The following is a 14,564-nucleotide window of genomic DNA, read 5'->3' as shown; positions in this document are numbered from 1 at the left end:
ATTAAGAAAGAACTGTAATCGATATATTCACTCGTATTCATCGTATCGCTGAAATTACTATAATCTGTGCACGTTATAGTTAGGTACCCATTAAAGATCGGTAGTTCTAGTGTTAAAAGGGAGTTGTTTATTAGGCAAATTAGCAAAAAGTCCTACAGTTAGAGGTATCGTCGCCTTTTAACTCATTGTCAACCCAGTTCTCCAGCACAGAAGTAAATATAGGCAATGATAAACCTGACTCCGTCTATACTCGTCTCTCTAATCCACGAGAATCCAGTATTTTCCTCCGAATGGCCATAATATTTTATTTAAATAAACTTGTTTTATTATTAACACTAGAACTACCAACCCAGTCAAAATGACTGGTCCCAGAATTTTCCTTTCTGCAATCACCGAACACGTACACCTGCTTTAAGAATAAAATTGGTATCAACTTGTATTAAGAAAGGACTGTAATCGATATATTCGCTCGTGTTCGTCGTATCGCTGAAATTCCTATAATCTGTGCACGTTATAGTTAGGTACCCATTGAAGATCGGTAGTTCTAGTGTTAAAAAGGAGTTGTTGTTTATTAGACAAATTAGGAAAAAGTCCTACAGTTAGAGGTATCGTCGCCTTTTAACTCATTGTCAACCCAGTTCTCCAGCACAGAAGTAAATATAGGCAATGATAAACCTGACTCTGTCTATACTCGTCTCTCTAATCCACGAGAATCCAGTATTTTCCTCCGAACGATCATAATGTTTTATTTAAATAAACTTGTTTTATTATTAACACTAGAACTACCAACCTAGTCAAAATCATTGGTCCCAGAATTTTCCTTTCTGCAATCACCGAACACGTACACCTGCTTTAAGAATAAAATTGGTATCAACTTGTATTAAGAAAGGGCTGTAATCGATATATTCGTTCGTATTCGTCGTACCGTTGAAATTACTATAATCTGTGCACGTTATAGTTAGGTACCCATTGAAGATCGGTAGTTCTAGTGTTAATGGTTCACCAGAAGTTTGTAGAACCAGTGGATTGTAACGTGGGATTGGAATTATGGAATCAAAATTATGGGATAAATATGGGATATGGAAGTAATCATTGTCGGTGTCATTGTCAAGACATGTCGGAAGACTGTGTGCTTCGTCCTGAAACACAATGAAACACAATGCGATGAAAAGTTTTCCCAAGTAGGAATAAAATCTATCGCATGGGTCCCACTCTCCCCTTCACTCTCTCTCTCTCTCTCCTCTCTCTTTCTCTCACTTTACGATATCTAGAAATATTTTCCAGGAATAGAAATTAGAAAACGAAGAGAAAATTAATTCTTGGCATTCCAATAGCGGAAGTGTCAAAACATTGATAATTCGCGATATACTTTATGGCGTTTTTCAGAGATAAAAATTAGAAAATAAATTCACAAAGATTGAAGCTTCCTTTGGCAAAGACAAAAATTATAAATATTATTCTTCCTCAATTTCTAATTTTTATTCCTAAAAGGAAAGAATCATTAAATTCACCGCAAATTATCGGTGTTTTCATAGTTCCGCCATTGGAAAGCAAATTTCCTTTTTCTTTTAGGAATAAAAATTAGAAATTGAGGAAGAATATTGTATAAATTAATATATAATTGTTTAAAATTTTTGTCTTTGGCGAAGGAAGTTTCAATCTTTGCGAATCTTCAATCTTTTCATTGTACAATGAAAAGTTGGAATTGTTGATCGATTAAATAAGAAAATTCGGAGGGGGGAAATTTTCTTTTTCTTTTAGGAATAAAAATGAAAAATTGAGGAAGAATATTGTATAAATTAATATATAATTATATTTATAATTTTTGTCTTTGGCGAAGGAAGCTTCAATCTTTGCGAATCTTCAATCTTTTCATTGTACAATGAAAAGTTGGAATTGTTGACCGATTAAATAAGAAAATTCGGAGGGGAAAAATTCGGATGGAATTGCGGAAAATTAAAGTACTAAAATGCTAAAAAATAAATAATTTAAACATATCATTTTGACCCTCCTAATGGTTTTTCCCATCAAAATGACAGGTGTCTGGTTTTCCATTTTCAAAATTATTAAAAATATACGGATTATATTTTTAATAGAATTTCTGGTGACTTTTATTGAGACGAGAGACCAATTTCATTTTCATTATTCCATTTCAATTATAATCGTGCATGTGTGTCAATTAATATACTAATCGATCGATAGAATCGAATTAACTGTATTATTACCATTTATCGAGATTTCCCAAACCAAAATAAAACGATATAAGAGTTTTCAACTATGTATCCTTCTTTTCGAAATAAAAGGAGCGTGATCGTGCCGCTTGAAACTTGTCGAACATTATTCAAAAAGAAACTAACGAGGCCACCAAAGTTTCTTCTTCTTTGACTGAATTTCTGCTATTCTCCTCGAATGACCGTGGACTCGAGACTACCTCAACGTCGAGAGATCACGGACTCCGGAGTCGAGACCGGAATCAAAGGTATTTAGGTCGATTCTTGGCCTAACAGCCTCGCCACTCTACACTGCCTCGTAATATCGATAAACTTTTCCATATACAAGAATCTTTCCCATAATTATTCCAAATAATTCCCACAGCTTCCAATACAATTAATTCCAAAATAACTAAAAACTAAAAACAATCTTAAACAAAAATTACAAAAATTTGGACATAAAACTCGTTGCTGTTTAATTTCTACATCAAAATTTCGTACCATCTCTCTGTCATGGAGAAACAAAATTTTGGTTACACATGCTCTACCAGAGCTCGGGTTATACATTCGGTACAGCGTAACCATCGCTGGCAAATTTCCAAGCACCATCCACCACGCGCATTTGCCACTATTATTAGCTGGAAAATTCCACAACGAAATAATTATTTCGCAATTTCGCGGATAAATAATAATTTTCGATGCTTTACCTGCACCGAGGAATTTGCACGAATCTGTTTGCGGGGAAAAAGGCAGCGAAGAGGAGATGGCAATACGGATATTGCATTCGTGGCGTGGTAGTAATATTTCTTATTGCTGCGGCAAATGCGTATAGCAAACGGTGTCCCCGGATCTGTTGGATTCATTACTCGGAGTAGGTGTATTCGAGGAATAAGCAACGCGAGTACTGCTGCGCGATGCATGGTCGCAAAGAACGAGAGCAGGTTATTATTGCGGACGAGTGTATTGCAATTCGTAAGGTACAAATAGTACAAAGGGTATAAGAGTACAAACATTGCGTAGGAACTAGAGTATGCGGACATAGAAAAAGTACAGTTTAGAGACGTGACATAGAAGGGTATCGTTTTCCCGTTCACCCTCGTCGAATTTCGAATTGCGCACATCGTGACTTACCTCCGATTTTCGTTTCGTGTTTCGCCTCGGTTTCGGTTAAAGACTCGTGCCGAGATCGTTGCCTGACTGGCTTCGCGGATCGCGAAAATCGTGAAGAATCGGACAGAGTGTCGAATAGAGAACCAAGAGCCTGGTGGAAAGCGGTGGATCGTGGGGGGCGAGGGTGCAGAAAAGACGAAAAGAAGGGAAAGGGTGGGTGGAGGAGAAGGATGAATCTCGACACGAGCCCCCGATCAATAAACGTAACGTGTCGCGCGTAAATCCTATATCTGATAATACAATAAATATTATAATAGAATAACGCAATAATAAATATATTTATATTTGTATATATATGTGTATATATTATATATAATATAGGAAGAAACATGTCGACACAACTAGCTCTAAACACCGAGAGGATCCATATCTTGTTTCCCTTTTCCCTTCGCTTTATCCATCTTGCGTTCCCTTTGCTCTCAATCCCGTATTTACAGCCGCCTCGCAATCGAATTTACATCTTACAAAAGAATCAACCGGTTCAACTATGCAGCCTAGACTCGCGGTATCGCTGAACGTGATCGTTATCGACGAAGAAGAAAAGCGTCTATCTCGTGAAACGCGCGTGAACTAGAAGAAAAAGTGTCTCTACTGAAAATGCTTTTACCCTTTCGATGCTCTTTCGTTCCCATCCTCTCTCTCTCTCTCTCTCTCTCTCGATCACTCTCTTGTTCGCTCTTCCTCTCTCCTGACCATTCGATTTGCTCCCGATGGACACGCACATATCGCTACGCAGCGGTCGCACACAACACGCGGAAAACAGTCATACAGGCGCATTCTCGCAGAACAATAGTATCGCATACCGGTCGATCAGGGTACGACCCGATTCGATTCGCACTGTCGACGGATCGATCTCATCCAAGCGACCGTCTGTTGAGCAGAAATTGTACGAAACACACTCGACCAGCTCGTCCCGGCGTATTCCTTCGAGGTTGCAATCGATCGCGATTATTTCATCCCCCTTCGTTCGTCCATTTTGTTCTTCCTTCTAATTATTCGCAGCTTGGACAGCACACTCGACGGATTAAGGCTTAATGATATGATTCGCCATTGTACTCTGTTCCTCCTTCGAACGTTATCTTCCTATCTCTCCTTATACCTCTCTCTCTCTCTCTCTCTCTCTCTTCTCTTTAAATTTTTTCTTTATTTTTAAATCATCCCCTATCGTCTCTCTGAACCTATGGGAGTCTGCTTTTGCATTATTGTCACCGTTCGTACGATCCTTTCCGGACACTCGTGGTAAACGCATCTGCTGGTGCTTATGGTGTATGGAAACGGCTGGAAATAACGCACGAAGCATCGACTCGGTGCTATCTTTAAAACTGATCTCTCCCATTCCCGCTTCGCTCCGATATTTCGAATTTAGATTCGCGGCTAACATGCAACGCCCCGCGAGGAACCGTTAAAAATTCGTAATTTCGATGTGATTCTAGTGGACGTGTGTAAGGATAACCGTTGGCTGCCTGCATGCTCGAAATGCGAACGATCGATCGATCGCCAGACGTTGGCAGAATCGCGAGAAACAGACTATACCTACAGAGACATGTCATCGTACCGAGTCATACGACGCGTCGCGCTTTCGCGGAATAGCTTACCGACTTCGCGTTTACGTTTTGTCGAGTAAAGTGATTTAGTACAACGAGAACGAGTCTACGTAATAACAATATAAAAATCTATTCGGGATCTATAAAAATCTGACCACCCTTGTCAGGGTTTCGCAATCGGGTTAATCTGTTTCTCACGATCGATAGATTTCCTCCTATTTTTCCTTCCTTCGTCTTCATTCCTCTTTCAATTATCTTTTGAATTATCTACTTGGACACGAGAGACGCTACGTTAAGTTGCAGTTTTGTACTACGTGGAAGACGGATGTCCGTGAGAGTATTCGAGTAACATCGAAGGACAGATCGATCAGGGGTTCACTGGGTAAACGCGGATTATTCCTTGGTCGACTTGCGTGAGAAACGGAATCGTTCTTCTATCACCATAACCATCGTCCTAATGGTTGCTTAGATTTCAGTCTTACAAACGTTCGCGATTCGAGGAAGGAGGAAGGGAACCCTCTCTCCGACTCTCTCGCATGCACGCACTCTTCCTCTCATTCGCCATTTTGATCAGTAGAAAATCGCCTTAACGCTTACATATCGAACAGAAATCATATTGTTCCCGGGAGAATCGAAGGAACAACCGTTGCTTCGACGATTCTAAGCGACTAATCGTCTACGTCTAACCTCGGTAAAAATTGTGCGTCGTTAATCGTGCCTCCTCCACGTTCTTTCCTCTTTCCGTTCGCTGCCTCCGTTGCTACCCTCGCTCGCGAAAGGCCTCGAGGTGCACGCGCGCTCGATCGCGGTCCATTCTCGAATCCTTTCACGGACCAACTGTGTATATACATCGCGTATCGGGATCGTGTTCGTGACGCGAGGACGATTCGACGAAAGCTTACGACTATCTAAACGCTGACGAATTAACGCAACCCCTCGACGATCCGAAAACAAACGCCGACCACGTCTCCTCTGCGATTCGCTGGGCCCCATCGTACGCTTCACCCGCGTCGAATCGCGCCGTTGATCGACCTGGAACAACGCCTGCCGTGCAACCGATTCGTGAACACCGGTGCGCTTAAATCGTTTCAGCAGCCTTGCAAGACCTCGGGTGTGCGGGATGCGACGAAGAAGAGACGAAAGGACGTGGACCATCAGCCATCGGCTATGGTAGCGAGAAGAACCGCTGCGATTACATGAAGTAAACAGGATCGTTCTCCGCGATGGCGTCCAGCCTGGCCGGCAGGGTTTTCGGTCGCTGAGGAGCCACGGTCTTGTGCACGACCTCACGGGACCCCTTGCGTCACATGTAGGTAGGTTTCACCTTGTACGCTCTTTTCCAGACCTCGCATAGGCAAACGGTGCTGTGGAACCTGTAGAAGATCGCCAGGGGCATCGAGACGTGCGTGATGATCGTCCATGCCCACAGGCCGTAGAAGTGCAGCTGCACAGGGTGCGACTCTGCTCGCGACTTCTCCAAGGTGTTGATCGCCCACATGGCTAGATTCGTGACCAACAGGAACGTCACGATCTCTCTGCCCGGTTTCCTTCTGATCTGCTTCGCCGTGGCGACCGATCGCCTGGACGCGTCTAGGATGAAGATGGTCTGAAAGGTGGTCTGCAGCACGCTGGCCAGGGCTGTGACCAGCACCAGGACCGTGTGCTTGGCCAGGGTAAACTGGGCACCGATGATCGTGAACGTCGAGTAGATGAACATTCCCGTTTGCGCGGCTACCAGCAGGATGTTGTCCAATTCTAGGTTCCTGTTGCCGTCGTAACGCAGCTTCCGCATCTGGAACATCCCTATCAGCGTGGCCATCGTTGACATGCCGTAGAGGGTGAGCTCGCAGACGTTCACTTCTGTCACGGCGAAGCTGACTAATTCTGGACGCGATATCAGCACGAAGAACAGGATCAGGGATATGATGGTTAGCACCAGGATCAGGATGCCCACGAACAGACCTTTGTGAGCGCGGGCGCAGTCCACGCTGTAGTGATGTGGCGATCTCCTGAAGAAACGAAGCGAGGTTAAAATTGGTGAATAATCGTAGATCGGTATTGGATAATTTCGATCTTACTCGCGGATCCCCTACGATTTACCTGTAGGCGTGAGCCTGGTGTCGCGATCCCGGCGGCGTCTTGGGCTGGGAGAACGCAGCCTTGGATATGTTCTTCCACATGACGTAGAGTATCGCGGCGCAGATCAAGCTGTACTCGATGGTGCAAGGGAAGAGGAACGGGCTGGCGTCCTGGACTAACGATCCCATTATGTTCGTTCGTCGGCACTCGTACATGTGATGCGGACCTTTCAGGCCCCTCGGGAGCCTCAAGTGTTCGCCGTGGTGGTAATGATTATGTCCCCCGAGGTTAAGATTGCTCTTCGCACCTAATTTCGTTTCAACTTCAATCTCCGTTCGACCTCGTTCATCCGAGCTTCGTTATGCTCGTGAGACGGCGTGATTATCTAGATACTAGCGGCTACGTGTGCATGCAACCTGCGACTCCTACCTAATCTGTGGGAGATCTTCAGCGTGTTGTTCTCCGGGTTGTAGAACGTCAATATCTCGTGTTTCGTTTCCTGTACAAGGACGTTCAGCCAGACCGACAGATTCGTACCGATCATGTGCATCAGCCCGAAACGCGCGACCACCCGATGACGGTAAACTTTCATTTGCTGTCAAAGAGAACGGAGATTAAAGTCTGCGAGAGATTCGGGGAAAGGAAAGAGAGTGGTTGGTGCAGAGGAACGGAGGAAAGAGAAATGGCCCTCGAAGCGTGACCAGGGAATGCCAGCGATCGATCAGACGTCGGTGCAGAATAATTTGATAATCGTTCGAACGGATCTCTCCGGGGGCCGGGAGCCAGAGGTCGAAGTCATATTTAGAGGACGTTAAACGATCGGCGAGCTGCCGGGATTCCCGATCGAGAATCCTTCAACGGGAAGTTTTAATCAAAAGCGGTCGAGTGCGGCGAGAGATATTCATCTGTCGCGGGGCAAAGGAAAGAGCAAAGCTGGCCAGGGTAGCTCGACGGACGACTCGTGTTCCAGTATTAGTTTCAGGGTTGTTCACCCTTCCGTTTCATTAACCTTTCCAGCCGAGCTTCTCGTTTTGCATCGACGCTTTCGCTCTTTCATTACGTGCCGCGCACCGATCTCTGCACCATCCATGCCACCGTTATTTTTAGCCCCTTCACCTACTGAGCATCCACTCTCCCCGTGATTTTCACTTAACCGTCCCCTTTTACGCAACATCTTCTGCGTGAAAAACGACCAACCGAATCGCCGCCGTTCCCTTGTCTCTTCCGAAGGACTTCCACAGATCCCTAAACTTCCATACGTTTACTGCAACGCAGCTTCGCTATTTTCGTCCACCTGGCTTCTCTCACATGCACCATAATGGCTGCTCTAGGGTTCGCGGTTTGGTACCGCATCTCAACATTTATGTGCTCAACCTGACTTCTAAGAATTAAACCTATATAATTGTTACATGTATATACACGCGGTGTATAGATTTTCTGGGTCTGAAGAGAGTGCAAGCTAAGGTGCATTTTTCCAAAAGATTTAATCTCATCGGCGGAAAGACGAAAGAAAGTATCGGCTCAGTCGATCGAGTCTTGACAGTCTATCGAAAACCATATTCTAAGCAAGTTGAATAAAGTCGTAGTCTAAAACAGTGTTCAATTATTTCAATACCTTTGAATACAAGAATTCCTTTATTTTGGCAGGATGTGAACAACGCAATAATAAATATATTTATATTTGTATATATATGTGTATATATTATATATAATATAGGAAGAAACATGTCGACACAACTAGCTCTAAACACCGAGAGGATCCATATCTTGTTTCCCTTTTCCCTTCGCTTTATCCATCTTGCGTTCCCTTTGCTCTCAATCCCGTATTTACAGCCGCCTCGCAATCGAATTTACATCTTACAAAAGAATCAACCGGTTCAACTATGCAGCCTAGACTCGCGGTATCGCTGAACGTGATCGTTATCGACGAAGAAGAAAAGCGTCTATCTCGTGAAACGCGCGTGAACTAGAAGAAAAAGTGTCTCTACTGAAAATGCTTTTACCCTTTCGATGCTCTTTCGTTCCCATCCTCTCTCTCTCTCTCTCTCTCTCTCGATCACTCTCTTGTTCGCTCTTCCTCTCTCCTGACCATTCGATTTGCTCCCGATGGACACGCACATATCGCTACGCAGCGGTCGCACACAACACGCGGAAAACAGTCATACAGGCGCATTCTCGCAGAACAATAGTATCGCATACCGGTCGATCAGGGTACGACCCGATTCGATTCGCACTGTCGACGGATCGATCTCATCCAAGCGACCGTCTGTTGAGCAGAAATTGTACGAAACACACTCGACCAGCTCGTCCCGGCGTATTCCTTCGAGGTTGCAATCGATCGCGATTATTTCATCCCCCTTCGTTCGTCCATTTTGTTCTTCCTTCTAATTATTCGCAGCTTGGACAGCACACTCGACGGATTAAGGCTTAATGATATGATTCGCCATTGTACTCTGTTCCTCCTTCGAACGTTATCTTCCTATCTCTCCTTATACCTCTCTCTCTCTCTCTCTCTCTCTCTTCTCTTTAAATTTTTTCTTTATTTTTAAATCATCCCCTATCGTCTCTCTGAACCTATGGGAGTCTGCTTTTGCATTATTGTCACCGTTCGTACGATCCTTTCCGGACACTCGTGGTAAACGCATCTGCTGGTGCTTATGGTGTATGGAAACGGCTGGAAATAACGCACGAAGCATCGACTCGGTGCTATCTTTAAAACTGATCTCTCCCATTCCCGCTTCGCTCCGATATTTCGAATTTAGATTCGCGGCTAACATGCAACGCCCCGCGAGGAACCGTTAAAAATTCGTAATTTCGATGTGATTCTAGTGGACGTGTGTAAGGATAACCGTTGGCTGCCTGCATGCTCGAAATGCGAACGATCGATCGATCGCCAGACGTTGGCAGAATCGCGAGAAACAGACTATACCTACAGAGACATGTCATCGTACCGAGTCATACGACGCGTCGCGCTTTCGCGGAATAGCTTACCGACTTCGCGTTTACGTTTTGTCGAGTAAAGTGATTTAGTACAACGAGAACGAGTCTACGTAATAACAATATAAAAATCTATTCGGGATCTATAAAAATCTGACCACCCTTGTCAGGGTTTCGCAATCGGGTTAATCTGTTTCTCACGATCGATAGATTTCCTCCTATTTTTCCTTCCTTCGTCTTCATTCCTCTTTCAATTATCTTTTGAATTATCTACTTGGACACGAGAGACGCTACGTTAAGTTGCAGTTTTGTACTACGTGGAAGACGGATGTCCGTGAGAGTATTCGAGTAACATCGAAGGACAGATCGATCAGGGGTTCACTGGGTAAACGCGGATTATTCCTTGGTCGACTTGCGTGAGAAACGGAATCGTTCTTCTATCACCATAACCATCGTCCTAATGGTTGCTTAGATTTCAGTCTTACAAACGTTCGCGATTCGAGGAAGGAGGAAGGGAACCCTCTCTCCGACTCTCTCGCATGCACGCACTCTTCCTCTCATTCGCCATTTTGATCAGTAGAAAATCGCCTTAACGCTTACATATCGAACAGAAATCATATTGTTCCCGGGAGAATCGAAGGAACAACCGTTGCTTCGACGATTCTAAGCGACTAATCGTCTACGTCTAACCTCGGTAAAAATTGTGCGTCGTTAATCGTGCCTCCTCCACGTTCTTTCCTCTTTCCGTTCGCTGCCTCCGTTGCTACCCTCGCTCGCGAAAGGCCTCGAGGTGCACGCGCGCTCGATCGCGGTCCATTCTCGAATCCTTTCACGGACCAACTGTGTATATACATCGCGTATCGGGATCGTGTTCGTGACGCGAGGACGATTCGACGAAAGCTTACGACTATCTAAACGCTGACGAATTAACGCAACCCCTCGACGATCCGAAAACAAACGCCGACCACGTCTCCTCTGCGATTCGCTGGGCCCCATCGTACGCTTCACCCGCGTCGAATCGCGCCGTTGATCGACCTGGAACAACGCCTGCCGTGCAACCGATTCGTGAACACCGGTGCGCTTAAATCGTTTCAGCAGCCTTGCAAGACCTCGGGTGTGCGGGATGCGACGAAGAAGAGACGAAAGGACGTGGACCATCAGCCATCGGCTATGGTAGCGAGAAGAACCGCTGCGATTACATGAAGTAAACAGGATCGTTCTCCGCGATGGCGTCCAGCCTGGCCGGCAGGGTTTTCGGTCGCTGAGGAGCCACGGTCTTGTGCACGACCTCACGGGACCCCTTGCGTCACATGTAGGTAGGTTTCACCTTGTACGCTCTTTTCCAGACCTCGCATAGGCAAACGGTGCTGTGGAACCTGTAGAAGATCGCCAGGGGCATCGAGACGTGCGTGATGATCGTCCATGCCCACAGGCCGTAGAAGTGCAGCTGCACAGGGTGCGACTCTGCTCGCGACTTCTCCAAGGTGTTGATCGCCCACATGGCTAGATTCGTGACCAACAGGAACGTCACGATCTCTCTGCCCGGTTTCCTTCTGATCTGCTTCGCCGTGGCGACCGATCGCCTGGACGCGTCTAGGATGAAGATGGTCTGAAAGGTGGTCTGCAGCACGCTGGCCAGGGCTGTGACCAGCACCAGGACCGTGTGCTTGGCCAGGGTAAACTGGGCACCGATGATCGTGAACGTCGAGTAGATGAACATTCCCGTTTGCGCGGCTACCAGCAGGATGTTGTCCAATTCTAGGTTCCTGTTGCCGTCGTAACGCAGCTTCCGCATCTGGAACATCCCTATCAGCGTGGCCATCGTTGACATGCCGTAGAGGGTGAGCTCGCAGACGTTCACTTCTGTCACGGCGAAGCTGACTAATTCTGGACGCGATATCAGCACGAAGAACAGGATCAGGGATATGATGGTTAGCACCAGGATCAGGATGCCCACGAACAGACCTTTGTGAGCGCGGGCGCAGTCCACGCTGTAGTGATGTGGCGATCTCCTGAAGAAACGAAGCGAGGTTAAAATTGGTGAATAATCGTAGATCGGTATTGGATAATTTCGATCTTACTCGCGGATCCCCTACGATTTACCTGTAGGCGTGAGCCTGGTGTCGCGATCCCGGCGGCGTCTTGGGCTGGGAGAACGCAGCCTTGGATATGTTCTTCCACATGACGTAGAGTATCGCGGCGCAGATCAAGCTGTACTCGATGGTGCAAGGGAAGAGGAACGGGCTGGCGTCCTGGACTAACGATCCCATTATGTTCGTTCGTCGGCACTCGTACATGTGATGCGGACCTTTCAGGCCCCTCGGGAGCCTCAAGTGTTCGCCGTGGTGGTAATGATTATGTCCCCCGAGGTTAAGATTGCTCTTCGCACCTAATTTCGTTTCAACTTCAATCTCCGTTCGACCTCGTTCATCCGAGCTTCGTTATGCTCGTGAGACGGCGTGATTATCTAGATACTAGCGGCTACGTGTGCATGCAACCTGCGACTCCTACCTAATCTGTGGGAGATCTTCAGCGTGTTGTTCTCCGGGTTGTAGAACGTCAATATCTCGTGTTTCGTTTCCTGTACAAGGACGTTCAGCCAGACCGACAGATTCGTACCGATCATGTGCATCAGCCCGAAACGCGCGACCACCCGATGACGGTAAACTTTCATTTGCTGTCAAAGAGAACGGAGATTAAAGTCTGCGAGAGATTCGGGGAAAGGAAAGAGAGTGGTTGGTGCAGAGGAACGGAGGAAAGAGAAATGGCCCTCGAAGCGTGACCAGGGAATGCCAGCGATCGATCAGACGTCGGTGCAGAATAATTTGATAATCGTTCGAACGGATCTCTCCGGGGGCCGGGAGCCAGAGGTCGAAGTCATATTTAGAGGACGTTAAACGATCGGCGAGCTGCCGGGATTCCCGATCGAGAATCCTTCAACGGGAAGTTTTAATCAAAAGCGGTCGAGTGCGGCGAGAGATATTCATCTGTCGCGGGGCAAAGGAAAGAGCAAAGCTGGCCAGGGTAGCTCGACGGACGACTCGTGTTCCAGTATTAGTTTCAGGGTTGTTCACCCTTCCGTTTCATTAACCTTTCCAGCCGAGCTTCTCGTTTTGCATCGACGCTTTCGCTCTTTCATTACGTGCCGCGCACCGATCTCTGCACCATCCATGCCACCGTTATTTTTAGCCCCTTCACCTACTGAGCATCCACTCTCCCCGTGATTTTCACTTAACCGTCCCCTTTTACGCAACATCTTCTGCGTGAAAAACGACCAACCGAATCGCCGCCGTTCCCTTGTCTCTTCCGAAGGACTTCCACAGATCCCTAAACTTCCATACGTTTACTGCAACGCAGCTTCGCTATTTTCGTCCACCTGGCTTCTCTCACATGCACCATAATGGCTGCTCTAGGGTTCGCGGTTTGGTACCGCATCTCAACATTTATGTGCTCAACCTGACTTCTAAGAATTAAACCTATATAATTGTTACATGTATATACACGCGGTGTATAGATTTTCTGGGTCTGAAGAGAGTGCAAGCTAAGGTGCATTTTTCCAAAAGATTTAATCTCATCGGCGGAAAGACGAAAGAAAGTATCGGCTCAGTCGATCGAGTCTTGACAGTCTATCGAAAACCATATTCTAAGCAAGTTGAATAATGTCGTAGTCTAAAACAGTGCTCAATTATTTCAATACCTTTGAATACAAAAATTCCTTTATTCTGACAGGATTTTAACCTGAACCTGGTCTAACTTCGATACCTTTGAATACAAGAATTCCTTCATTCTAACATGATCTTGACTTGAATGCGGCCTAACTTCGATACCTTTGAATACAAAAATTTCTTTATTCTGACAGGATTTTAATCTGTACGTGGCCTAACTTCAATGCCATTGAATACAAGAATTCCTTTATTCCGATAGAATCTTGACCTGAATGTGGCCTAACTTCAGTGCCATTGAATACAAAAATTCCTTTATTCTGACAGGATTTTAATCTGTACGTGGCCTAGCTTCAATACCTCTGAATACAAGAATTCCTTTATTCTGATAGAATCTTGACCTGAATGTGGCCTAACTTCAGTGCCATTGAATACAAAAATTCCTTTATTCTGACAGGATTTTAATCTGTACGTGGCCTAACTTCAATACCTCTGAATACAAGAATTCTTTTATTCTTACAGAATCTTGACCTAAATATTGTTTAACTTTGATATTTTTGAATTCAAGAATTCCTTTATTCTATCAGGATATTGACCTGAACGTAGCCTAACTTCAATACCTTTGAATACAAAAATTTCTTTATGCCGACAGGATCTTAATCTGTACCTGGCCTAACTTCAATACCTTTGAATATAAGAAATCTTTTATTCTAACAGGCTCATGACCTGTATGTGGCTTAACTTTGATACCTTTGAATACAAGAATTCCTTTATTCTGACAAGATATTAACCCGAACCTGGCCTAATTTCAATACTTTTGAATACAAAAATTCCTTTATTCTGACAGGATATTAATCTATACCTGGCCTAACTTCAATACCTTTGAATACAAGAATTCCTTTATTCTGACAGAATCTTAATCTGTACCTGACCTAACTTCAATACCTTTGAATACAGGAATG

The 14,564-nt window shown here is 45.3% G+C and overlaps 2 protein-coding genes across 4 annotated transcripts in view; both read right to left on the bottom strand.

Moving 5' to 3' along the window:
- Positions 1 to 4,491: 4,491 nt before the first annotated feature.
- Positions 4,492 to 7,839, bottom strand: LOC108555371 (otopetrin-2). The gene is made up of 3 exons (XM_017911001.1): positions 7,433 to 7,839; positions 7,025 to 7,310; positions 4,492 to 6,933 (listed from the first exon to the last, which is right to left on the bottom strand). The coding sequence occupies exons 1-3, from the start codon at positions 7,593 to 7,595 to the stop codon at positions 6,228 to 6,230; spliced, it is 1,155 nt and encodes a 384-aa protein (XP_017766490.1). The 5' UTR covers positions 7,596 to 7,839; the 3' UTR covers positions 4,492 to 6,227.
- A 1,671-nt stretch (positions 7,840 to 9,510) lies between these two features.
- The window catches only part of LOC108555368 (otopetrin-2), an 11,459-nt gene continuing 6,405 nt past the window's right edge, over positions 9,511 to 14,564 (bottom strand). For all 3 annotated transcript variants that reach the window (XM_017910995.1, XM_017910996.1, XM_017910998.1), the window contains 3 exons: positions 12,452 to 12,617; positions 12,044 to 12,329; positions 9,511 to 11,952 (listed from right to left, as the gene is read on the bottom strand). In XM_017910995.1, the coding sequence (XP_017766484.1) occupies positions 11,247 to 11,952; positions 12,044 to 12,329; positions 12,452 to 12,617 (1,158 nt within the window). In that variant the 3' untranslated portion in view covers positions 9,511 to 11,246. The remainder of the gene's footprint in view (positions 11,953 to 12,043; positions 12,330 to 12,451; positions 12,618 to 14,564) is intronic.

The sequence above is a fragment of the Eufriesea mexicana genome, unplaced genomic scaffold (genome assembly GCF_001483705.2).
Source record: "Eufriesea mexicana isolate 0111107269 unplaced genomic scaffold, ASM148370v2 scaffold107, whole genome shotgun sequence".
Classification (NCBI taxonomy): domain Eukaryota; kingdom Metazoa; phylum Arthropoda; class Insecta; order Hymenoptera; family Apidae; genus Eufriesea; species Eufriesea mexicana.
This window is presented reverse-complemented; position numbering and strand designations above follow the sequence as displayed.